A 26,393-nucleotide genomic window follows, 5' to 3' on the forward strand; every position below is an offset into this window, starting at 1 on the left:
TTGTAGCAACACCTTTCCCAAAGCCTGAATTAGGCAGTATGAAATAATACTACAGAGGTCTCTAACAGCACAGCCCCTGTGGAATTTGCATTTCAATCTGTACCGATTGGTAGCAGTGAAGATTTCGCACCTCGTTCTCCTTGCTCATCCACTGGATTCTACACATGCATATCTCCCAAAGGCAAATAATAATTATCAAAGACAATTCACATTAAGGAAGAGAAAAATTTTCCTAAAAACATAATCTGCACTGAGTCTACCCTAAATGGAGATAACTGGCTACATTTGTATTCAGAGCTATGTTGATTCTCACTTTGTTCATCCTCCTGCTTCTAACCTTGCCCAGATTCCTATAGGTCTGTAAGAAACAGGATGCATTACATAACCTTTCCAAGTGACAGCAACTCCCTTCCTACACAAAGATGTTGAAATCATGGAATTATTAAAGAGTATAGATATAAATGTCGTGTGTGTGTGTGTGTGTGTGTGTGTGTGTAAGTTGGTGGAGGGTCTTTTTCCAATTATAATTAGCTTGGCTCTTTCAAGCATCTGATTTCATTTGCTATTTGAACTCATATTTTGGTTCTTGGCTATAATAAAATATTCTGTAATCACAAATATTGCATAGTTCTGGGGAGCAAACAGACTTGCACAGGAAATAAAATACTTAAAGGAAAAGAAGGTCTTAAATTTGCAAAAGAGAAATTTAAGGTAGCCAAATTAAAAGAATGAGAATTCTTAAACTTTGTAATATAAGGTTATAGTTTGTGCAAGAATAAAATAAAGAATGCTATCATATGATGCGTTCTGATAAAATTTAACCTTTGACTCTCTTAAAATTTATCACTTTGCTATTCCTGTTACTGTGGTAAATATTTTAATTCACAAGGATTAGGTGGACTCTAAGATTCCAGCTCTAAAAATGTATGACCCCTTCTGCTTCCACATTCATTTATTTCATGTATTCAATAATTTCCACCATTCACAAATAATTGTAGATAGCCTAATGGCCAGGTCCTAAAAATTCCAAGATAAATTAGAGAGAATTCTTGCCCTCATGGAGCTTGGTTTAATACGGGAGACAGAGAAATGAACAAAAAATTGCATATGGGTCACAACAGAAGGATGTACACAGTGTGACAAGTGATCAATTTTAGACTATGTGGGTGGGAGGTATAATAAGCAGGGTAGTGTTGGTGTCAGGCAAAATTTCACAGAAGCTAAAGCCCTTAACTGGGGATTGAAAGGTAGACAGTATGGGAAGTTCATTCCAGCCTGAGGAAAGAGCTAGTACAAAGGTACTGATACATGAAGCAACACAGGTAATCTGGGATTAGTCTAACTAATCCTGTTAGTTGACTAGGACTGGAAACTGAGGCTGAGTGAATCAAGAAATAAAGAGGTGAGAGATGTACAGGGACCAAAAAGGCTGCTGTGTTTCATGTCTCCAGCTTTTACCACTAAACTTTCTGTTGTGGTGGTAGAGGGTTTAATGTCTCTGTGGCAAGAAGAGTCTCATCCTCCCTGAAGGTTTAACCCAAAATGGGCATTCCCATTTGATTTTGACATGCCACTTCCTATGTGATAATATGAATGCTCTCTCCCCCTGCCCAGTAGTAGTAGCATAATAAATTATATCCTAAGTGGATGCATCAGTATTAGTCTTCAGGTAAGTTCTGTACTTACTATGCCCCAGCACTAAGGCCTTGAACAGGTAGGTATTAGGGATAAGTGTATCAATTAGGAGTCTTTCCAATGCAAATGACAGAAAATTCAATCCCAATTGACTTTAGCTAAAAGAGATCTGATTTACTCACATAACTTGAGAGTCTGATAGGTCTCACTCCAGAAACAGCTTGATCCAGGCTCAAATGTCTTCAACACCCAATTCCCCTCCATCTCTTGGATCCATTTTCTCTGTGTTAGCTGCATTCTCTCGCAGACTCTTGCCTGTGGTGGCGGTTTACATCTTTCCATGCTCAAGCACAGAGAACAAACAAAGGGAGAAATCGTTCCTGGTGGCTCCCACACATGTCCTGACCAGTCACTGTGGCTACTTGGGGTGCTGACTGGTCAATGGGAGGAAGAACTAACGTAATCGCTGGTACAGATGAAGGAGGTCCAGGTAGTATTTGTGTGATGATTAATCTGCCATGACACACCTGCATGCTAGAACCATGATCTCAGGGGACTCCTTTGCTAAGTCTACCCTGGATTCTGTATTTCAGCAACTCCTCCAGTTATCAGCTCCCAGCTCCTTGCTTCTTCCTCAGGAATCATTGAACATGCACTGTTTCTCTCTCCCCTTCTACGTGCCTGTGGGTATCCTCTTCCAAGATTCAGGAAAACCCTTTTCCCTCTGAAGGTCCTTCAAGATACTTAGTCTGTGTCCTGAAACCCTCTTCCCTGAGAATTCAGGATTCTATAAAACAAAGCCAGAAATACACATAGATTACTTTTGTTTCCCTTTCTTTTTGCCTTTTCTTGGGACAATGAATACCTAGCAGGAGACCTGCTTACAGAGGTGGGAAGGGAGGAGAGAAGCAATAGCAGAAAATACAGGGAGAAAAAAAGTGCAGACATAATTTAGATTTCAAAATATTATCCCAAGGACTCACAAACATGGCATTTCAAATTGGTAATACAGAAAGTTTCAGGGTTTTTTTCTTTTCTTCTCTATTTTCCCTTTCTCTCTCTCTCTCTTTGATATGAGAAAACAGAGAGACCACTGGCAAATAAGCTGGTGAATGAGTACCCCTTATACAGGATGTGTGATGTAATTGTCTTGACAAGTATTATATGCCACTCCTCTTTTTAGGATGGAATTTATATATCAGTCACAGCTAAGTATAGCCCTGTTCTGACTAATGAACCGTAAAGCTTATAATATTTTGTGTTTATAGTTTTGAATATTATGACCATGGCAAACTGATTTTTAAAAATGTATTGGGTTTCTTTCTGCTTTTTTGAGGACTGAACCCTTTACTAGCACTTCTAAATAGCACATTTAAAGTAAAGAATTTCTAGCAAAAGAAAATCAAGGAATAATAGCGTTTTCCATGTATATCATCCAATAATGCCTTTCAATAGGATGTATAGAGTCAGGCTCCAAGCAGAAAAACAGAAACTGCTCTAAGTAGTCAACAGAGGGGAACTTAATTCAAGGAATTTGTAAAAGCAGGTGACAGAAGGGAGAAGAGAACCCCCAAAGAGGACATTGATTCTGAATAGGATAAAGCCACTATGATTCTTAAGCGGGAGGAATAAAGGGAAAAGGCAACGTTACTGGAGCCCAGGGTCAAGTCACAGGGCATGTGGCAGGAGCTAGAGCAGGGAGGCTGAGTGAGGAATATCCTGACGTTGCCCATCCTCCAGCTCTCTCCTTTCCTGCTCTTGCTTCCCACTGGTCCCACCCAGCTGGCAGCCAGCTCCTAAGGGAAGGCAGGGCAACGCTGCTTGCAGGATCAGCTCCCCTGTGATATAGACCAGAAAGGGGGCGAGAAGAGCCAGGAATGGATCAGAGAGCAAACAGCCCTGGGATCCTGAAGACTCACAAAGAATTTTTTAAATTCACTGTTAACAAATCCTGGTTTGATGTTATAATTTATACAGGAGGAACAAAGCTGTTTATAATGGATCTCATCAAGGAGTTACCAAAGGCTGTACAGCTTGGGGATAAACCATTATAACCAGGAAAAGAAAATAGAGGGCCAGTTATGTATGTACGTTCATAGTTTGAACTGATGTTGGAAGCCCTGTTAATTTTGCTGAATTTAGCCAACCTTCTTTTTAAGAACACTGCCTGCCTTAATTTCTTGGCTTTTTAAATGCAGAAAGCTCCTAGCTCTAAAGCTTTGGTCACCCCTTTCTTTTCATTTGAAATACTGAGAATCCATTATCACTTTGTCGGTAGCTTTCTGTTTATCTATTTAAAGGTTACTGAATTTGCTTATACTATAACTTCAATGATATTTTCCAAATGAATTTTCTATCACCAAAACTATACTGCATAGGAAAGGGTAAATGTTTGTGCTCATTTCTTTGAGGCCTCGACCTGGCTGGCACAACTCTCTAAACATAGATCAAGATTAAATGAGTAATAAGGCAAGAGTGCACAATAGTTTCTTTAATACATTCTTCAATACTGTTACCGTAGAGGAGTCTTTTCAAAGGATTTAACGTCAGGTAGACAGAAACTTTGGAAATATTAATATCCACATTCTAAAACATTCACTGTTTAAAAAATTGTAACAAGTTTTATGGTGTCAAGGAGATCCAAATAAAAGATTTCCATATTTTCAGTCTCCTATTTTCACAAATTTCAGCATGATTGTTCTGGATTTTTTTTTTCTTTTGCTTTGAGAAAACTGGTTGTTTCACTGTACTTCTACTGGTCCTAGAACTAAGCCTTCTTTCATCTCTCTAAAATTGGTCATGTTTCAATTTTTGCCTGGATATTCTAATTCTCATTCTGTTAAACTTTTAAGGGTAAGGATAATGGAGTATGGAATCGGTCACATGAAAAAAAGATAAGAAATAAGCGAAAGAGTTTCAATTTAAAACTATGTGACTTTTTTCCTGTCCTGTGGCATGGACATATATACACTACCAAATGTAAAACAGATAGCTAGTGGGAAGCAGCCGAATAGCACAGGGAGTTCAGCTCAGTGCTTTGTGTCCACCTAGAGGGGTGGGATAGGGAGGGTGGGAGGGAGACGCAAGAGGGAGGAGATATGGGGATATACGTATACATATAGCTAATTCACTTTGTTATACAGCAGAAACTAACACACCATTGTAAAGCAATTATACTCCAATAAAGATGCTTAAAAAAAAAAAACATGTGAGAAGTTGGAAGTTTCAGGAAAGTAGCAGTGAAAGAAAAATACCTCTTTATAAGCTACAGAAGAAAGAACTTTAAGACAAAATTAAATTAAATCAGAGATACAGAACATTTTATGGGAAAGGGAGACAGATGTGCTTTTGGAACCGGGAAAATACTGGTTAACTTTTAGTTGTGATCACACTTTGGTGGTGTCTATGTGAAGCAAATGCTTTGGCTCTAAACTTGTTTCTGCTGCTTTTATGTTTTCTCCCTTCACCAACCTGGAGACAGGAGAATAAGGCAAATTCTGACTCTCTGGTGAGGGTCAATCAGATGACTTTTGCTTGTCTCATAAATACTGCTCATCGATAAACAATTCAGTGTCTTTCAATTGAAAACTTCCTCCTAAAGACCATACAAGCCAGGTTTGGGGGCAAAATTGGAGAAAGTGGTCCTAGTACATTTTGCTACTCATAATTTATTCACTCACATGGTGAATATGATGTTGGAAAGGGCCTAAGACATCATCAGACTGTAATTGTGTTTGCTGTCATGTGAATGGAGCAAAAAGTGACAACTATTTTTCCCTCTTAATATAGTTGTAATCGTGCAGGTGAATTCATTCTTTTTCTGAAGTGGCCTCAATATATTTTCTTTCTGAAAAAATGTACAAAATAAGAAACTGCAAGAAGACTGAATTAATTATTCTACATTTGGTTATCCTTTTCCCATGAGACACTGGGTATTCACATTAGTAACTTTATACCTGAACACAGTTATATCCTTTAAAGTCCTAGAATGCTAGTGTTGAGAGGGGCTTAGAAACCGCTGGTCCTTCATTTTGAAGACGAGGAAACTGAAGCAGAGACAGACTGCGATTTCTGCAAGGTGGCACAGAGAGATACAATGAATATAGAATTAAAACCTGAAAACCGGCCCAGTGAACCCTTCATTACACTACTTTGTCTTGTGAGCCAAGAACCACTTCCTCAGCCCTTTTAACTCACTCTATCCATGCCTGGTCACTTCAAAACTTTGCTTGCTTCTGCAAACTATGTATATCAGCATCCCAGAAAACGTGGAGTTCATATATCTGAGATCTTCTGCTCAAGAGGAACTCCTGTCTTACTACTAGTCCATTAATTGATGGTTCCAGGAAGACAGACTGCCTCCAGTTGTACCTGGGCACCTTAATAGGGAGGAGTGTCCGGGTGTGGGACAGAATGGCCTAAATATGCAAGCAAGACAGAAAGTCCTCAGAAAAAATTTACCTATAGAAAAAGCTCCTTTTAAATGGCAGCCTTGATGAAAGTCTAAGCCATTGAAATATTATAGACTTTGGAAAATTCAAATGTTCTACGTTCAAGGCCTATGGTATGTTCAAGGCCAAAAAGACATGCAAAAAGGCTCTGGGACTGAGAGCACGAGTCCTGGAACCCATGCCCAAGCTGCTTCTACTGGGCACCCTTTATACAACTCCCCAAATGAAAACAGTAACGTAGGCCTGGCCCGACAAAAACCTAGATAAATAATGCCGGTGGATTTTAGGAAAGGAAGAATATAATCCTGATACAGAGTAGGATGTAGGCAGAACCCTATGAGATGCAAACACAGGCATATACTTTAAAATACGCTAGATCAGAACGTTTAAGAGGGAAGTGTTGTGTTTTGAAGGGAGCGTTTACTGCCATAAACACACCCGACCTGTATTAGAATGGGTGTGGGAAAGCGTCGGAGCAAGCATCAAGTTGTTTAAATCAGTCTGGGAGTAAGTAACACAGCGACCCATTCGCTAAACTCGTCGCCAAGTTCCCTCCCCCGGCCCGTTCCCCGGTGTGTAAGCAGCAGCCCTCCCGCCCCGGGGGAGAGCGATGGGTCCCAACCCCCGAGTCTCCTGGCGGGCTCGGGGGACGCAGGCTCTGTGAGGTCCTTCCCACACGCGCGCTCTGCTCCGGGCAGGGCGGGCCGGGGCGGGGACAGAGGAGCGCGGCGAGAAGCTCCCAGGGCGGCCGGGGAGGAGGGCGGCGGGCGGTTTCATTGTTTCCTTTCGCCCTCCTCCTCCCGCGCCTCGCCCCGGCGTCACTGGAAAGCCGCCCGAACCGCCCGGCGGCTGGTTATTTATAGCGCGGGCTGCGCGCGCGTCACGGAGCCCGGCCTGGCTGACGGGGCCGCTGACGCGCTTGGCCGCGGGGCCGAGTCCGCGGGGCTGCACGCCGGGCGCCGGCGACAATGGGCTTCTGTGTGTGCAGCTGCCGTCGCCGCTGGGGACCGGGGGGAGGGGGGCGGGCGGCCGCTCCCCCACCACCCCTCCCTCTCGCCCGAGACCCCCGAAGCGTAACCGGCCTCTTCTGCCCCTGGCCGGGCCCCGCCGGCTGCTGCTTTTTTCTTTCCTTTTTTTAAAAAATTTTATCAGTCAGTTCTCCTTGCCCCAACCTCCGCTTCCACCTCCCCCGCTCCCCCTTCTTGGCCCCCAACATGACGAGAGAGTGGGATTTAGCCGGCCGGGGGCGACCACTTTGTGCGTCCCGGGGAGCGGGACCCGCCCAAGGCGCGCCCAGCGGGGGACGCGGTGACCGAGGGGCCGGGAGCGCCAGGCAGGTAACGTATCCTGGACCTGGAATGGGGGCTTTGTTTGGGGTCGGGGGAGGGGACCTGGGGTGGGTGTGGACGCCGGGCAGCCCTTCCGGGTCTCCTGTCTCCTCCCCCGCTCTCCGGACCCCTGGCCTGCCCGCAGGAAGCCAACCTGGGTGTGTAGCGCGAAGAGCGAAAGAGAAACTTCTGCGTGACTAGCTGAGGCTCCTCCGGAGAGGCCCGGATACTAGAGGACCCCCGCCCCCCTCCGCGCAGGCCCCCCCCCCCTCCGCGTAGGCCCCCCCCCCCGTCGCCCCTCCCCCGCCCACTCCCACCCCTTGCTTCCCTCCCAACGCCGGGGACATCTGAGTCCTCCCCCCGCCCCCTCGCCGCGGGTTTGGTCCTCGCCCGCCCCCGCCCCGCGGAAGGAGGGGCTGGCGAGGATTTTAGGGACTTCCTGGGATGCGGAGAGCAGCTCTGAACCGTCCCCTTTCTGCAGCCGGTAGCTGGGGAAGCTGGCTCCGGAGCCTCTCGCACGTGGCAGGCAGGCAGAGAACTTGCTGTGCCTTCTAGGAAATTGCAGTCGATTTGTAATGCAGTTTCGCTAATTGGGAGTTCAAAATTAAACTTTAATAAAGCATTTGTGTCGTCTCGTCTAATTGTGAAAGCTTCCATCCGTCCTGGTACATAGACTCTAAGTCTCAAGTTAATGGCGCTAAGCTAGATTTCCCCCCCAAGTACAATTCCGTCAGCCGGCGTCGGCGCAGCTGGATTTCAGTTAGGTACAGATGTTGCTAATGGCAGCTTAAGCACGGATGGGCAGATAGCATACGGAATGCAACATGTTGCCATATGGTTCCTTTAGCCTTTCACCTCCAGGGGTATCAATCACGTATATTCTGGGAGGAACTTAATGGCTCTCTGAACGGCAAAATGAATTACCTGGTACAATTTATATCCCTTGACCTGATACGTTATAACAACAGGAAGGTAGCATCTCACAGTTTCTGTGGTATAAATTGAACTACAGAGCTACGTTTCAGATTTCGTAACGTCTATTTGTAGTTTGAGGGGCTCTGTCACACCATTCTGGCTGTAAAATCCGTTTCTGTCTTGCCCCCCTCCCCCCCACCTCTGGCTGATAAAGTTTATCAAGTTTAGCAAAACCGTTGTCTCGGCAACTGCCAATCAGCTGACCAAATACTAATCGATGAGGGTATGGAGAAATGGAAAATATGATTTCCAGAGCTAGGTACTTAAGAGCAGTCTTTAGGAACACCGTACTTTCTGAATCAGAAAATTAAAGGACTCCTAAGAAAATTATGTATTCTGTGAGTCGTTTCAATGTAACTCCTAAAGCCATTTATTAACTATTTGAAATTCTGCTTTTTTATACTTCAGTCATTCTTAAACTTAGGAAAGTAACTTATGGAAAAGTACTTAGAAATATGAAATATAAGAAAGATAAGAAGGACCTCCTTAGTAAACTAGTTTCTATACCCTTCCCTCCCCGCCTCCACGCCCTCAACTATGTGTGTACTTTGACTTGAATCCTGGATGTGGTAATACTGATCGTTTGTGTTTTTCCCCCCCAAAATCTCAGTGACAGCATACTGAGGTCACTGTTAGATCCTAGTGGAATGCTTCTGTAATATTTCACAGGTCTTCTAAAAAAATATCCTGGTGATTAATAAAATATTTAATTGATTGGCTCTAATTTCAGATTATAAACGTGGTTGTGTTTTACTGTATCCCTCCTTTTTCCTTCACTAATGAGGAGAGGCAACACTGAAAAACAAGAAATAAGGGTAAAAAAAAAAAGTAAAATAATTTACGATAACTTTGCTTTTAAACTTTTACCTATTAAGGGATATCTAAAAGCTATAGACATACTATCTTTTAAAAGATTTTGCATCCAACAATATGTGAACCACATTAATTCATGTGAACTGATAAACTAGCGAAATACACAAAATGGACATAGTCTGAAAATATACATATTTTCAGTCATGCAAGTTTCATATTCATTTTTAAATTACAAGATAATATTCCTCCTTTTTTTCCTCTTTTTGTAACGGCTGATGATTTGTTGCCTAGTGCTTGAGTTAGGGCAATAATTTTGATAATGATTATCAAATGATATAAGATCTTTTGTGTACGTAAATAGCAGAAAATTTTATACAGAACAAAATAAGATATATCTGAGTTATGGCAACCCTTACTGGAGACTGTTTTTGGTAATCTTTTAATGGCTGAGGTTGTATTTCTCTCTGTAGCGTCGGCATTCAATGGGTTTTAACCTTGATCAGTAGTGAGGTTGTCAATAATGACTCCATCTCCATGACTTCTGAATAGACAGTGAGTGTGTCCTTTAACCAGTCACACAGAACTCGCCTTATAAAGCTGTTATTGTCATGAGCAGATATTGCAGGCTTCTGTCAAGCCCCATGATTATTAACATGTTCTTCAAAAGCCAGGCTGAAAGTCCTGCTGTGCTTTATTTCAGAATTCAAGTCCATTAGTACATAAAATCCTAAGCAGCAATATTTGCTTTTTCTGAAGTTGTATTACATACATGGTGAATAATTTCCGGCCCATTTGTAGACAAAAACTATGTATATTTGGTATACATATATAGTAGCAAAAACAAGATAGGTATCTTGCATCATGACTTATTTTAAACAAAGATTTCATGGTTGTCCATTGTTACTCTAGATGAGGTGGCCGGCTGCCAAGGCGATCCCTATAGCTGGAAAGTAGTGGTATTGTTATTGTCTACCAGGGAATCACTTCCTGTTTTTTGAGCTCCCAACTTCACCTCCCTCTTTCAATATGGCCCTTCCATATTGCTGATCTGAGAAATTGTTTGAATGTGAAAACTTTTGAAAATGTGTTTGTATTGGTCAAGATTTTCACCAGAGTTTTTGGTTGCCTGCTGGTGTTTACAGTCTTAATCTTGAGCCGGAAGGTATATTTTCATTGAAAATTAAGAAATACTATTAGGACAAGGTATATTGCCCATGCTCTAAGTAATTTTAATTGTGATGTAATCCTAGATGCTTTCTATTTTTTTTAACCTATGAATGTATTTTAAAATATTTAAGATAGGACAGATTTATGCCTTTCTCAAGGTAATATAGGACAAGTTATGGGTAGGCATGAGACCTCTAATGGTATACTTCATTTGAGAGAGTGAGTGTGGGGAGGAGAGCCATCAGGAAAGAGTATATAGTCCCACTGCACTGGCCCTGTTTGCTTTTCAAACTTAAAACCACATTGCTGCATTGGAAACTTGTTTCTCTCTTGTGTAGCCTTTCATTTAAACATGTTTTTAAAAAACCTGTCAATCTGTAAATATTTAACCAGCCAAGCAGGAAACAATCTTTTATTCTCGACTATATGCAGCTTTGTTTTCACCTGGGTTAGTGTGGTGGCCACGTAAATAACACATAAAATTTTGATTTGGTGTTCCTTACTTTGAAGATGGACAGAGGCTTCTTTAATTAATCTTGCTCTATTTCATGTTCTGTATTCAGATATTGAAATACAGTATTTTTATACATTTATAAGATTGTGTTTGCATTTATTTAATTTATGTTTCTTTTTTTAAAGCGTGTAGCCTTGAATGTTTGTTCTGCTTTTTTTTTTCTTCACATCATTACTCTGGTACTGCTTGATGTAACTTGATTAGCTCCCTCCCCAGTCATGATTGGTAATTAAAATAGGCATTAAAATTAGTCACTTAGCAATTTTGCTGTTCAATTGGCAATTAAATTACTTAATTGCAATTAAAGTCCTAATTTTAATTGGCAAAATGATAGATGTAGATTTAAGATAATATGTATAAATACTTTAATAAGTGTCTATATAAGGATTACTTAATTACTCAACTTCAAGTTTATGCTGTTAACTTTAGAACTTTTAAGTGAGTGATGAAATTTATATTACATCTATTCAAAGGATATGGTAATTAGATTTATTACTTATCACTATAAGGGTCCTTGCTATAAGTTACTTTTGTAGTGTTAAAATTGTAGGCTTGATAATTGCAGAATTATGATTAAAAAAATGGCATATATGTCTGTCATAATATATCAATAACATGTCTTCATTTTTTATTAAATTGAGAAGTTCCTATACGCCAGTTAGTCTGAGGGAAAAAAATCAAAAATGGTTATTTTATAATTAAAGGTAAAACAAAAACTAAACAACTATGATATACATATGAAAACTGTTGCAAAGTGTATGTATTTTATCTACTAAAAGAAAATCCTATGTAATACTGTGGTGGTTACTAATGTTATCAGCTACTTCTAGAATTCCAAGTGTCCGCGATATATTCTTAGCATATAGCAACTTATTTTCAGAATCTTTAAAGTGTCTTTCAGGACTCTGTACATTTTAATGACTCCCATGTTTAGTGAAATCAGCAAGGAAATCTAAAACCAAAGTAACCCTTCCTTGCTTAATCAAGAAGAATTTTTACATAAGAAAATATTGGTGATTGCCAGGGGCTGGGAGGAGGGGAGAATGGAGAGTTATTGTTTAATGGTTATAGAGTTAGAGTTTTATAAGATGAAGAGTTATGGGGGTGGATGGTGATGATTGGTGCACAACAGCATGACTGTATATAACATCACTGAACTGTACACTTACAAATGTAAGATGGTAAATTTTATGTTATGTGTCTTTTACCACAACAATAAAAAGAAAATTTTAAGTGGTTAATTTAAAGTAAATATTTAGGAGATGGTTACTGAGAGTCAAGAGTTAGAGAAAAGATGAAGGATTTTTATTATGCAAAATACTTTTTGAGTGGCATGAGGTTTTACCATATGTTCAGTTTTAGAATTTTAATTTATAAGTAGATGCTTCTAGAAAAAAACAGTGCTGTTTTCTTCTGCACATCTTTCCACATTTCTAGAACTGAGTACTGTATCAAAGCAAGAAACAATTTTTAAAGTCTTTGCATTAAGTGGTTTGGAGTGAAAAATGGGCTGGGTTATACTGAGCAAAAGCCACAACTATCCAAAATGTGAATTACCAGCTGAGTATTTGACTTATTCTCTAGGCATCTCATAAAAGAGGAACAAATGATTGGTTGATTAATATCTTATTAAGGCAAGTGAAATGGCAAAGCAAATAACCAAAAACCGTCCATATTAAAAAATGATTTTGTATTTTCAGAAACTGAGTTTATTTCAAAGTGAAAATTTCTTTCTTCTATCACTAATGTAAAACTTCCTGCTGAATGGCAACAAATGCCATGAAAATTGTCCCAATATAACTTAAAATATGTCTCATTTTATGCTTAACATAGGTTCCATTAATTAATATTATTGTGAAATGTCTTCAAGTTACCTTGATTCTTATAGCATAACAGGTATATCTGTTTACTATATTTGAATTGTAAGAGCTAAGAGCTACTCTGAGTACATTTTGGGAGAATAGTAAAATAAATCCCTAAAGACCCCTTTCCCATGCATTAAGATACAAAATCCTATGGAATTAAATCCATGTTTGCTTTCTAAATTATACCAAAATCTCAATTTTATTAAGTATAATCAGCCTAGCCTTGCATAAAGTAAATACATTGGTTTAGATGTGAGTATGCATTATTTACACTGTTTTTTTATGAAAATATTTTTTCCATATATGTACAAATATGTTCTGCTTAATATTGGCTAATATCATAAAAGATAACATAGTAACATTATTTTCCTATATGCTTTTTCTGAGGTCATCTAATACTGTATATTGATAGAAATAATAATTTTGTAATTTGTTTTAGTTGGTTTCAAAAGAAGGTCCGACTTATGGATAGGATCAATTTTATTCCCATTTATTGTAAATTGTTAAGAACACCGACCTTCATTTGGGGTAACTTTATGTATTTATACATGGCAATAATTTAAAGTTATATCAGATTCTGGGCCCTGAAAGAAACATTATTGTCATTTTAATCGAGTTATAAAATAGTTTATATTCAAGAATCTATTTATGTTCAAGAATCTTGCAGGATTGCAGTCATATAAATGCAGAATTTCAGTTTCTTTTAGCCTAGAGCATCATTTGAACATTTTCTAAAAGGTTGTTCAATTCTACATTTTGATTCCATTATATGTGTAATTAAACCTCTATTCACAAAAGCATTCTCTTATGTACTAGCAAATACACCCACAGGAATCCTCTTCTAAACTATAATTTATTTAAACATGTAATCATAGGATTTTAAAACATGTTTTCATTTTTCCAAACTAAATGCCAAATTTGAACTGCTTGGTGATAAAATGAAAGATTTTATTACCATTTTGACTTTTTTTTTCTCCCTGTGAGCTAACAGTGAGTTAAACATGGACAGGAGGAAATAAAGAAAATCTGTTGTGAACCTAATTCCAGTGTTAAAACTGTTTCCCTTTTTGAGAAATACAGAAGAGAATCAAAGATTTGTAGTTATTTATGAATTCCAGCAGAATATGAATATTTTGGCCTGCAGCAAGCTCTCCTGGGGCTTGGCCTAAGTAGTAAATAGCTAGTTGTGTGTGTGTATGTGCCTGTGTGTGTGTGTGTTTGTGTGTGTGTGTGATGTATCTTCCTGAACGTTGTGGAGTCAGGCCCCCTACTGACAGGATCAGTCAATTACAGACATTGGCCCTTCTACTGAGACTGTTCCATCAGAATCTGGTGGGGACACAGGAGTCTGGAGCTTTGAGCGAGGTCATTCTTTACACTTTCTAATGTCTGCTGCATCCTTTCCACCCCGAGCACATCTGAGCCCTACCAAAAATACCAACCCAAGAAATAGCTTACCCAATAATGTCTTTAAGTGAGTTTATCCGCCTTGCATCCGGTGTGTCTTCCTAAGAAGACACACTTCCTAGGAGCTAGAATAGGAATTTGAGGAAAGAGAAAATTCATACGGATTGTAGAATAGAAGGCAAAAAAAGCCACCTTTTTTTCTCATTTTGATGTTGTATTTATTCAATCCATTTCCGGTTACTAATAATTGTTATAATAAGCTGCTGTGAAAACTGCGTCTCGATCTTGGGTGCCTTAAGACTTGAGTAAAGGCTCTGTTATCAAGAAGCCAGACTCGACAGGTTGCTGTTATAGAATAACCCATCACATTACAATGTTTGTCTTCCTTGGAGCTCACTTTAAGAACTCCAGCACATTTTCCCACTTACTAGGAGAGAATTTTCAAATTGCCCGCAGACTCAACCCAGGCTAAAGCCAAGTGTTTTTTTAAATGGTTTAAGGGAGGAGGAGCATGTGGAGGGAATGTACCTACTTAGATCTGAGTATTGGTGTTTGGAGAAGGATGGTTACAACCTTAAAGTTCTCCTGGCCCCCGCCTTCCGAGGAATATATTAAAAAACAATAACTGCCACCCCAGCATGGCTGCGCTTGAATTTCCGACGGCCTGAAAATAGCTGCTGGGAGCCCGGCCCACCCCTGGGATCAAGGAAAGCTCCCCGAGGCCGCGCGTCCTGCTCCCTTGTGGAAGGGGAAGGGAACCCGGGAGGGCGCCACCGAGCTAGAGCTGCTGCTATTTTGGGCCCAGCCCGGCGGGTGCGTCAATGCCTGAGCCCCTGCGTCACCGCCACCCCCACCGCTTTCCTTCTCCCCTGCTCTCCAAACTCTCACTTTTTCCCTTTCGTTCGCGTGGAATCGTTTCTGCCCACAGGGCGCTGACGCTACCCAGCTCATGCTAATAAGCTATTCTTCGCCCTCCTCCTCTCATCCCCCTACTTACACACCTTCACCCGCCACCGCAACATTCCCCACCCCCCCCACCCACCACACAGACACAGACACACACACACACACACACACACGCACGCACGCACACGTGCGCGCGCTCTCACACACACTTCCTGGTTTTATTTTTTCTCGCGCCCGCTAGGGCACCGCTGAGCCGCCGCGGTGGCTGCAGCAGCAGCAGCAGCGGCAGTCGCAACATCTGGGGGAAACTTAAGGTGGTCACGTAGGTTTTCCCGAGGATGCGGTGCAGAAGAGCCTGCAGCTTCTCGGGGCAGCCTCGGGGCACCTGATGGCAACGCCTCTCCAGCCGCCGGGGAGCAGGAGGCGGCGGGAGAGGGCAAAGGCTGGGGTGCAGATTAGAGCTGAGTGGCACCGTAAGGCGGAGAGCTCCACGGCGATTTCGGCCCGCCTGTACTGGGAACACCAGGATGGGGGTGTGCAAAGGGGCCCCGAGCCTGGAAGCGAGCTACGCCGAGAGGGAGGGGCGGCTGGAAGTCTTCTTGGGCGGAGGAGGGGGACACCTCCGAACCCTCCCTCCCCCGTTAACTCCCCAGCCCCATGGGAGAAGCCCCGAGGCCCGTCCAGCTCTAGCCCAGGAACCCGGAAGGGGGCCTGCTCCCGGGAGAAGCGGCGTTTCTTTGCTAGAAAGCGCCTTGCGCCCTCAGCTTGGAGGTGGATTGACTTGAGAAGCGGAGTCTGCGGCGGCTGGGGCGGCTGGGGCGGCTGCAGGGGTGCGGCGAGCTCCGGTCGCCCGCCGGGCCCCACTCCTGGGAAGGCTGAACGCACACACCGTACGCCTCGCAGAGATCTAGACGCCCCCCTCTCCCCGCCGCTTCCCCCATGCTTAGTCTTTCCCTCTTGGCTCTCAGATTGAAGCTTCGAGAGCCCTTGTGCTTCAGAGGAGGGTAGATTTATTTCCCTAAAACTTGTGGAAAGACACGAGTTGATGGGCACCCAGGAGTGTCAAAGTATGAGAGTTGGTACAAGGTGAGGCTGGGGCACCTTTCTGCAGAACACACCTGTTGCCCGGCGCTCGGCTGCATTGTCTGAGAAAGGAAAGTGGGTGACGCCTCACTTTGACTTTTGGGGTCCCTGAAGGGCTGGGTCACTGGCTACCCTCTCCTTTCCGCTTCCCTCCCCACGCACCACGTCTTCCCTCGCACGTGAGCACTGCAAGGAAAGAAGGGAACATAGAAAATAGGCCATACCTACTCTCTTCCACCTTGGAGTGTGTGTGTGTGTGTGTGTGTGTGTGTGTGTGTATGAGAGAGAGAGAGAGGGAGAATATGCTAGAAGAGAAGGCCGGGGACAGGAAAAAAGAGAAAAGGGGGGTGCACTGGACAAGGGAAATCCCACCCCAATTGCCTGAGCCCTCCGAGCGTCTCGTGTCATGGGACATCTGTACTCGCTTCCGCTAACGGGGGTGGCAATTGTGGGTGGGCGAGGTTAGCGTGCTGCCAGGCACGCCCCGTCTCGTGCGATTCCAGGTGCTGGCTACCTGGCCCACGCCTGGGTCCCCTCCCGCTCGGGCTTTTGTTGCACCCTCCCCCACCTGTGAGCTGCCGGACCCCTTCGGCGGCGCGGGGATTAGCCGGGGGTGGGGGGAGGGGAGGGGAGATGTCGAGGCTCTGTGGGCTGCGCAGACCTGAGTGGAGAGGTCACACCTCTTTCGGAAAAGGGAAAAAAAAAAAAAAAACCTCGCTGGCTACCAAGGTGAACCCTGAACGGTTCCCACCTTAAAATCGGCCCTGCTCGTGACGTCAGGTCGGAAATATACCAAAGCGAGCGCCGGCCAGGAGTCTGGGGAGCGCGGCGGCTCGGCGATTGGGCGGCAGGCCGCTGACGCGCGCTGACGCGCGGAGACTTTAGGTGAATGTTGGCAGCGGCAGCGCGAGCCACATAAACAAAGGCACATTGGCGGCCAGGGCCAGTCCGCCCGGTGGCTCGCGCTAGGCTCCTCGGTCCCGCTCGCCTGCCCAGCCGCCGCCTTCCCCTGCTCCCTCCCCGCTCTCGGCGCCTCCGTTCCCTTCGCCCCTCTCGCCCACCCCTCCCCGACCCTGCCACCCCGACTCCCGAAGGGAACTACACTTTGGCCGAGTTGAATGAATGAAGAGAGACACGGAGAACTCCTAAGTGAGTAGGTGCAGCCCGTACAGCTCGCGTTCTTTTATCCTTCTTTCTGTTTTTGCACGTCTCTTCTTCCCGCTTGTGTGGTGCAGGTTCTCTGGAGGTGGGCGCCGAAGGCGCGGAGCGCGAGTGGGGCCGGAGGATGGGGAGTAGGTGTGCGCAGCTACAGAGGGCATTTGTCGGAACTCCTGCTTTGCCACCCAACAGAGGCTTCCAGGCTCCTCATTGGTGGACGAGAAAGGGAGGCTTGCACAGTTTCGGGAGCTGCGGACTTAACACGCGGAAATGTGCGCAAAGTTTGCTCTTGGTGCGGAATTGATTGTGGTCTTTGGACACGTAGACTCCAAGTCCTGTGTATACGAGGGACCTGGACGCTGCCCACAAAGTGACAGGGAGAGTGAAAGTTCTTCAGTTTATGTGTTGCTTGGGAACTGTATCATCGCGGCTGGCCAGCGTGCCCGTGTCTCTTGGGTATTGTTGAGTGAGGAGGGGCGGTTGGTAGAGTGACCTGTTACTAAGTTGCTTGAAATTTCTGGTTTTGACATGTGCCGCGCTTGTGTTAGTGAGTTTGTCAGAGAGGCAGAGACAGAGGGACAGACTATTTAGAGTCGTTATTGAAGCTGCGAAGTTACCAGAGGGTTAATATCCAGCACAGGCATATCTGTCAAGGGCTGTGAGGGTCAAGAGTCTCCTTTCTTTACTTTTTCTGGTTACCCTCCCTCCTCCATGAAGCAAGATTATGAAGGGGGGTGGGGGACGAGAACAGAATTGGATGTTTGGCTTTCTTTTTCATTAGTAATAAAGTCGTCTGTGCTCTAGAATGCCTTCCAAGTGGGAACATCTGAAAAGTACTAGGACACAAGAATGCCTTGTTCCAGCAAGAGGGCAGATTGTGGAAGGCTGGATAGGAAAGGTGCTCAGCTTGCTATGTTGAGAGGTGCTTCTAACACCGGTGCCACTATTGGATATGCAGCATTTCCCTCTCCCTGCAACTGACTTAAGATGCTTCTGAAAAAATAGGGTCCCCTGTTTCCACCTCTTGGCCATTAAAGATGAAAGACAAATTTCTTGGAGAAGTGAATGCCCATTCACCTGGATCTCCAAACCCAGTGCTCCGTCAAAAGCTCTTAGGAAATCCAGATGCTTCCATTAAGATTGCCTTCAGGGCTACCTGGGCCTTGCTAACATTTTGTAACTCCTAGGGGGTGAAGGAAGAGATTGTTTTCACATTTTATATTCTTGACTTATACTTCCTTCCCTGCTTCCTAGATGAAAAGCCAGTTTCACCACAGGAAAAAAAAATTCAAGAGAAGGTTCCAATGCTGTATTTTATTAAACCCCAGTTTCTTCTTATTTAGTTTTGAATTAAACTAAAATGGAAATGACACTCCCCTTGCACTGCCCCTAAACACCCAGTAAAGGGGCCAACTTATTTCATCATAAATAAGTACATGGAATACCTTTCCTTCTTCAGAGGTATTCTCTGCAAGGATCAACACAGTCAATGGGTGAAATTTTCTGTTGTTTCCAGCCATCTCTTTTAGACATTCATTTTAAATGGTGTTTGATAAAGGCTACACACTAATTTCCAATTAAACAATCAAGAAGGGCCTGCCTGGTGATACAGATGCCCAGCTAAATCTGTCCGGAAAGTCACCCTAAGGCTTCCTGTGTCTTTATTTCAGGGAGGAGAACTGCCAGGCTGGGCTCTCCACTGCTTTTCTAAAAATCTTGGAAACTTTGTCCTTCATTGAATTACGACACTGTCCACCTTTAATTTTCTCGAAAACGCCTGTAACTCAGCTGAAGGTTAGTGCAACTTCATTTTTTTTTCTTTCCCTCCCCCGAGTTCCGTAAACGTCAAGAAACAGGGCAATGCTATCTTTCCCAGCAAACCCTGTAACTTAAGTTTTTCCCCCGACCCATCGCCTTCGGGAACAAGTTTCTCATTGTGCAATTCAACTTGATTTCTGGATTGAGCTTGCTGAACCCGAGCTTCAGAGGAAAGGCTCATTGAAGAGGGATTACCCATGAAAGGGGGCGGAGGGGGAGGCGCTGGAAATATCCGGGAATGGAGACTGTAATAGCTTTCTAGTTCTGGGTCTTTATTGGATCCGTCTTTCCTTGTCCTGCACTATTTCGCTCCTCAGTATTCGCACTCTCCGCCCTTCCTCTCGCGCCCCTACGTGCTCTCTGACCGCCGCGGGCTGCCGGTGTAGCTCCAGGTGTACCCGAGCCCGGGAGAAAGTGTTCAGTTGACCAGGCTGAGTGTATATTACCCTGTTTCATTTCCAGCCATGCCTTGTGTTCAGGCGCAGTATGGGTCCTCGCCTCAAGGAGCCAGCCCCGCTTCTCAGAGCTACAGTTACCACTCTTCGGGAGAATACAGCTCCGATTTCTTAACTCCAGAGTTTGTCAAGTTTAGCATGGACCTCACCAACACTGAAATCACTGCCACCACTTCTCTCCCCAGCTTCAGTACCTTTATGGACAACTACAGCACAGGCTACGACGTCAAGCCACCTTGCTTGTACCAAATGCCCCTGTCCGGACAGCAGTCCTCCATTAAGGTAGAAGACATTCAGATGCACAACTACCAGCAACACAGCCACCTGCCCCCCCAGTCCGAGGAGATGATGCCGCACTCCGGGTCGGTTTACTACAAGCCCTCCTCTCCCCCGACGCCCACCACCCCGGGCTTCCAGGTGCAGCACAGCCCCATGTGGGACGACCCAGGCTCCCTCCACAACTTCCACCAGAACTACGTGGCCACCACGCACATGATTGAGCAGAGGAAAACGCCGGTCTCCCGCCTCTCCCTCTTCTCCTTTAAGCAGTCGCCCCCCGGCACCCCCGTGTCTAGCTGCCAGATGCGCTTCGACGGGCCCCTGCACGTCCCCATGAACCCGGAGCCGGCGAGCAGCCACCACGTGGTGGACGGGCAGACCTTCGCTGTGCCCAACCCCATCCGAAAGCCCGCGTCCATGGGCTTCCCCGGCCTGCAGATCGGTCACGCGTCGCAGCTGCTCGACACGCAGGTGCCCTCGCCGCCGTCGCGGGGCTCCCCTTCCAACGAGGGGCTGTGCGCCGTGTGCGGCGACAACGCGGCCTGCCAGCACTACGGCGTGCGCACCTGTGAGGGCTGCAAAGGGTTCTTTAAGGTGAGCCAGGACGGGGGCGGAGGAGGCAGGTCGGGGCCCCCTAGTGCCCGGAGCCTCAGAGTGCTGGTTCCACCGGGGTGCAGGCGCCCGGCGCCAACTGGCCCCTGACCGTCCGACTCCCGGGGTCCACGGGGGCTGCCCTGCAGCCGCCCCTGGGCTGCGGCGGAGGCTTCTGGGTGCCTTGGAAAGGGAAGTAGGAAGACCGGGAGACCCGGGGTCGCATCCCCCGCACGCAGCCGACCCGGCGAGCCCCCGCCCGAAGTTGCCGGAGCTGAGTTGGAAGAGGGTCATTTGCATGTGCTAGGAGCTGTCTTCTCTGTTCAGATTGAAATTGGTTAGGACAGAGAACCGTGTCTGAGCTAACCAAGTGGAACAGAATTCCCTATGGTCAAATTAAGTGATCTCTTTATTTCGCCATCCTGATTGAATAATCTTATCATTTTAAATAGAGAAGGTCTCTAAGGAATGTAAATAATATGAATGCCCACGGATTTGTATTTACTGAGCGTCTCCTTCTTCTCTTGGCATATAAAACACAGCGAGGAGCGGCAAGGTTAGCTCAAATGTTAACGCTATCAATTTTCTTCTGTTAAATGCCCTGGGGGAGGAAAAAGAGAAGAGAGAGAAAGAAAAGGAAAAAGAAAAAAATAAAAAGGAGTTGTGTATGTGTTTGTTTATGGGGAGGGTGTGTGGATCCCGGCCGGCCGTTCAGAAATTGTGTCTGGATTCCCTGAATTGTGTTGGATTTTCAAGAGAAAAAAAAAATTTTTTTTCCGGCCTGTATTGTCTCCTTTTGCAGCGCACGGTGCAAAAAAACGCGAAATACGTGTGTTTAGCAAATAAAAACTGCCCAGTGGACAAGCGGCGCCGGAATCGCTGTCAGTACTGCAGATTTCAGAAGTGCCTGGCTGTTGGGATGGTGAAAGAAGGTAGGTTGGGGCCAGCAGCCCACTCCCCAGTCTGCGCCTTTGGGAAGCTTCTGCTCCTGCCCCAAACCCACTTCCCAGAGCCGGGGCGGGGGCTGGGGGAGGTCTCCTGCTTCCCCCGCACCGGCCTCTGGCCTCTACGACTCGGCAGCTGCCTGCTAGCCCATCCTGCCCTAGAGAAAGCCGCCAGGCCCTTCCCACCTTTAACTATACGACCCATTGGGAAGACGACATGAAACAACGCCCCCCCCCCTTTTTACGCTTCTTGTCAGTATAAGGCTTTACAAGCGGTGGGGCGCTGCCCCGCCCCGCCGGGCGCCCCGCGGCTGCGGCCTTCCCCCGGGGAGGGGCCCAGGCAGCAGCTGGATCTTGCTTGCCCTCACCCGGCGATTCCTTTGCAGTGGTTCGCACAGACAGTTTAAAAGGCCGGAGAGGTCGTTTACCTTCGAAACCGAAGAGCCCACAGGAGCCCTCTCCCCCCTCGCCCCCGGTGAGTCTGATCAGTGCCCTCGTCAGGGCCCATGTCGACTCCAACCCGGCTATGACCAGCCTGGACTATTCCAGGGTAAGAAGCTGGCGCGGGGGGGGATCCTTCGGACAACTGACAGATGGGCAGGACCCCTTCCCCACACCCATCACTAACCCCCAGGCCCAAGGGATAAAGGAAGCATGCGAGGCTGTGGCTTCACAGCTCTGGGCAGGGCCACAGAAGACAGATGGCGTTGCTAGGGCTGCAGACGTGAGGACAGGGCAGAGGAAGGAAGAGAGGGTAGGCCACAGTGGTCAAACCTCTGTGAGGCCCCTTCCCAGCACCACGGTGCACACACACACACACACACACACCAGTGCCTCTGATGCCTAAACCAGAGGCAGTGGAAAAGCCCCCGCTTGGGTTCTATCACCAGTCCTCCATGGAGATGATTTAATCCTCATTCTCTCTGGTGCCGTCAGGGTGAGGGATGCCTCCTCCCGGGTCAGGGAAGGGGAAGAGAAGGGGGTATAAGGAATGGCAGTGGGCGGGGAAATCAAGTGGTCAGATTCCTCTTTTACCCCAGCCATGAGAAATGTGTGCGCTTTAAATGGAGGAAGTGTGCCGGGCAAACCTGGAAGCAAACCTACGAGCCACTGCAATTTGATTGAGATTTGCAAAGGGCGTCTCTGCTCGAGACCCACTCTGGGACTGGCATGAATACTAACGTGTCAATTGTTTTGTGGAGATAAGAGTGAACGTTTCCCAGGGCTGGTTGGCACCGTATTTAGTCTGTATGGAAATGGTAATTTACATATTTAAAGCAGCGACCTCATAGCACCATCCCTAATTGAATTAATTGCCCCGGAACATCTAATTTCCTTACTGGTCAGAGAGAGGTTTAATTGTTATAAAAACCTGGCTCCCCTACTAGAAACGAGGTTAGCAATTTCACGGGTTATATATTTTAGAGAACCTCATTAAGTGCTTTTTAAAATGAAATTCCAGTTCCAGGCGAACCCTGACTATCAGATGAGTGGAGATGACACCCAGCATATCCAGCAATTCTATGATCTCCTGACTGGCTCCATGGAGATCATCAGGGGCTGGGCAGAGAAGATCCCGGGCTTCGCTGACCTGCCCAAAGCCGACCAGGACCTGCTTTTCGAGTCGGCTTTCCTAGAACTATTTGTGCTGAGATTAGCATACAGGTAAATGGAGAGGGCGATCCAGGAAGGCTGGGAATGGAGGAAGAGAGGAATCAAGAAAGGAAAAGAAAGAGGAAGAGGGAAAGAAAAGGGGGAAAGAGAGGAGAACAGAACGGGAAGTAAATGAGGGGGAAAGGAAGGAAAGGAGAGTAGATAAAAGGAAGAGAAGGGAAGGAGTGAGGGCAGAAGCCTTAGATGAATGGAATGGAGGTGGGATAGGGGGCATTCTTGATTGTTATGAAATTAAACCCTTTCAAGGTCCACTGGCCTACGTTTTATTAACTCTTTGGTAATTAGGTGCCTCTTAAATCCCTCATTTATTGCTCTTCAAGTAATTAGTTGTTTAGCTTTTTTCTCTCTCTCTTTTTCTCCCCCTCCCCCTCTCTTTGGTATTAATTGCAGGTCCAACCCAGTGGAGGGTAAACTCATCTTTTGCAATGGGGTGGTCTTGCACAGGTTGCAATGCGTTCGTGGCTTTGGGGAATGGATTGATTCCATTGTTGAATTCTCCTCCAACTTGCAGAATATGAACATCGACATTTCTGCCTTCTCCTGCATTGCTGCCCTGGCTATGGTCACAGGTCAGTACCACAGGCACAGGGCACTTCTCCAGAACTGCCCAGTGGGATTCGTCCCGGTTTTCCCTTGCTGCCTGCCGACCCTCCCTGGTCCTGTCAGCTAGCTAACTGCTCGGTGCATTCCTCTTTTGTTTCTGGTTGTGTTTTCTGCAGAGAGACACGGTCTCAAGGAACCCAAGAGAGTGGAGGAGCTGCAAAACAAGATTGTAAATTGTCTCAAAGACCATGTGACTTTCAATAATGGGGGTTTGAACCGCCCCAACTATTTGTCCAAACTGTTGGGGAAGCTTCCAGAACTCCGTACGCTTTGCACGCAGGGGCTACAGCGCATTTTCTACCTGAAACTGGAAGATTTGGTACCACCACCAGCAATAATTGACAAACTTTTCCTGGACACTTTACCTTTCTAAGACCTCCTTCCATGCACTTCAAAGAAACTGGAAAGAAACCTAAAACTGTCCAGAGGGGGCAAGTCACAAGGGCACAGAGATACCCCTGAGCTGCCTCAGCTCTAGCCGGCCCCCACCCCTTCCATACACCTTGGCCCTTGATCTCTAAAGAAAACAAAACAAACAAACAACAACAAAAGCAAAAACTGTTACTATTTCCTAACCTGCAGGCAGAACCTGAAAGGGCATTTTGGCTCCGGGGCATCCTGGATTTAGAACACGGACTACACACAATACAGTGGTATAAACTTTTTATTATCAGTTTAAAAATCATTTTATTGTTCAGAAGGAAGCTTCTTAATGTATGACGGAAAACATTTGGCCATGTTTGGTTGTTGCAGTTAAGACAAATGTAATACACATAGACACATACACACACACCCACATTGTAAGGGGACCCACAAGTATTGCCCTTTAAAAGACTTCAAAGTTTTCTGCTGTAAAGAAAGCTGTAATATATAGTAAAACTAAATGTTGCGTGGGTGGCATGAGTTGAAGAAGGCAAAGGCTTGTAAATTTACCCAATGCAGTTTGGCTTTTTAAATTATTTTGTGCCTATTTATGAATAAATATTACAAATTCTAAAAGATAAGTGTGTTTGCAAAAAAAAAAAAAGAAAAAAGAAATAACCACAAAAAAGGGACAAGCATGTTGATTCTAGGTTGAAAATGTTATAGGCACTTGCTACTTCAGTAATGTCTATATTATATAAATAGTATTTCAGACACTATGTAGTCTGTTAGATTTTATAAAGATTGGTAGTTACCTGAGCTTAAACATTTTCTCAATTGTAAAATAGGTGGGCACAAGTATTACACATCAGAAAATCCTGACAAAAGGGACACATAGTGTTTGTAACACCGTCCAACATTCCTTGTTTGTAAGTGTTGTATGTACCGTTGATGTTGATAAAAGAAAGTTTATATCTTGATTATTTTGTTGTCTAAAGCTAAACAGAACTTGCATGCAGCAGCTTTTGACCGTTTCCAGAGTGCTTATAATATACATAACTCCCTGGAAATTACTGAGCACTTTGAATTTTTTTGTTTTTTGTTTTAATGTCTAAGATTGTCAGTTAATATATTATTTTATGTTTGAGTAAGAATTTTAATATTGCCATATTCTGTAGTATTTTTCTTTGTATATTTCCAGTATGGCACACGATATGAGTCACTGCCTTTTTTTCTATGGTGTATGACAGTTAGAGACGCTGATTTTTTTTTTCCTGATAAATTCTTTCTTTGAGAAAGACAATTTTAATGTTTACAACAATAAACTATGTAAATGAACAGAATTTTGTCTTCTTTCTGGGTTAGGAACAATGATGACTAAATAGCAATATACAATAGACAGAGTTGGAGATTGATCTGGGATAGGTCACTTGTTCAAAATCTGAGTTTCTGACAGTTTAGACCTATTCTGGCAAAAGGAACTGGGAAATTGAAGTCATTATCCAGAGAATTCTGTACAGTATTTTTCCTTAACCGGAATTTTCCAGTGTGGCAACCTACATTTATCAGAATCAGATGAGAATATCTCAACTCTTCTGATAACTTTGCCAGTCAGTGCAGCTTTCAGAAGAGAAGTTCAGGAGACCTAACAGCTTTTGAAATTTTGCAAGGTTCGAAGTCCTATCAAGTTTTTGTCTTGCACAATGTTTAGAAAGTATCTTTTTAAGACTCAGAAAGTCAACATGGATTTGGAGTGTATTAAATATAATCTCTGATTTCTCCCACCCCTTGTAAAGGATCTTGGAGGAAGAACCAAGCATTTTGGTCCCTTTGGGCCTTGGGTCAGTGGTGTTTGGCATAGAGCAGAACAGTAGAGGCATTTCTTACAACTTTTTGTTTTCCTCCTTCAGTGAATAGTGATGAGGTTCAATTTGCAGTTTTAGAATAATATTTCCGTCTTAAAAGTTTCTCAGGTAAAGGACAAAATATCCATGTGTCAGGTCCTGGGTCTTGTCAGATACAAACAAGTTATACCAAAGTCTCTAGGATTCCACCCAGCACCAACTTTTAGCAAAGAAAGTAACTAACACTGTAGAAGCCACTTCTGGTACCAGCTTCCTCTCAGCGACCTGGTCCTTGGGGGGTGGAGGTCCAGCCAGTTTTGCCTCTGGGCAGCTGTGAATTCATAGAAAGTGCAGGATGGGGGTGGTTTTCTTCGTTGGCCCTGGTGGATTTCAACTGGCCTCCGGGTCATTGAAATTTACAGAACGTGTTATTATTTTTAAAATGCAGAGTTAGAACAGTAAATTTCCAGGAGAGTTCTCAGGTTATTTTTACTTTGCCTTTTCTTCCTTAAAAAAAAAA

General features: G+C 44.8%; 2 protein-coding genes across 8 annotated transcripts in view; one reads left to right on the top strand and one right to left on the bottom strand.

The window, feature by feature from the left end:
• Positions 1 to 5,720, bottom strand: part of GPD2 (glycerol-3-phosphate dehydrogenase 2) — a 200,401-nt gene extending 194,681 nt beyond the window's left edge. The window contains exons 1-2 of the mRNA XM_073807699.1: positions 5,592 to 5,720; positions 1,818 to 2,422 (exon numbers count right to left, since the gene is read on the bottom strand). The gene's annotated coding sequence lies outside the window, so the exon portion shown is untranslated. The remainder of the gene's footprint in view (positions 1 to 1,817; positions 2,423 to 5,591) is intronic.
• A 1,177-nt stretch (positions 5,721 to 6,897) lies between these two features.
• NR4A2 (nuclear receptor subfamily 4 group A member 2) lies at positions 6,898 to 24,708 on the top strand. 7 transcript variants are annotated; one of them, XM_033860170.2, is made up of 8 exons: positions 6,898 to 7,423; positions 18,973 to 19,096; positions 19,583 to 20,448; positions 21,248 to 21,377; positions 21,776 to 21,939; positions 22,852 to 23,054; positions 23,454 to 23,632; positions 23,783 to 24,708. In XM_033860170.2, the coding sequence occupies exons 3-8, from the start codon at positions 19,585 to 19,587 to the stop codon at positions 24,037 to 24,039; spliced, it is 1,797 nt and encodes a 598-aa protein (XP_033716061.1). In that variant the 5' UTR covers positions 6,898 to 7,423; positions 18,973 to 19,096; positions 19,583 to 19,584; the 3' UTR covers positions 24,040 to 24,708. The 7 variants fall into 7 exon arrangements, with proteins under 7 accessions (XP_033716061.1, XP_004321422.1, XP_004321424.1 ...); XM_004321374.4 differs by lacking the exon at positions 6,898 to 7,423 and adding an exon at positions 15,301 to 17,293; XM_004321376.4 differs by lacking the exon at positions 6,898 to 7,423 and adding an exon at positions 15,301 to 17,293 and having other exon boundaries at positions 19,761 to 20,448.
• The last annotated feature ends 1,685 nt before the right edge of the window (positions 24,709 to 26,393 follow it).

The sequence above is a fragment of the Tursiops truncatus genome, chromosome 7, assembly GCF_011762595.2.
Source record: "Tursiops truncatus isolate mTurTru1 chromosome 7, mTurTru1.mat.Y, whole genome shotgun sequence".
NCBI lineage: Eukaryota > Metazoa > Chordata > Mammalia > Artiodactyla > Delphinidae > Tursiops > Tursiops truncatus.

Excerpts from the sequence above, each read along its gene's own strand:
- NR4A2 (XM_073807705.1), top strand. The coding sequence starts at position 16,107 with ATGGGCACCCAGGAGTGTCAAAGTATGAGAGTTGGTACAAG. Across the intron at positions 16,148-18,972 it reads AGTATGAGAGTTGGTACAAG|GGAGGAGAACTGCCAGGCTG; the intron begins GTGAGGCTGGGG and ends TCTTTATTTCAG. Across the intron at positions 23,055-23,453 it reads GTGCTGAGATTAGCATACAG|GTCCAACCCAGTGGAGGGTA; the intron begins GTAAATGGAGAG and ends TATTAATTGCAG.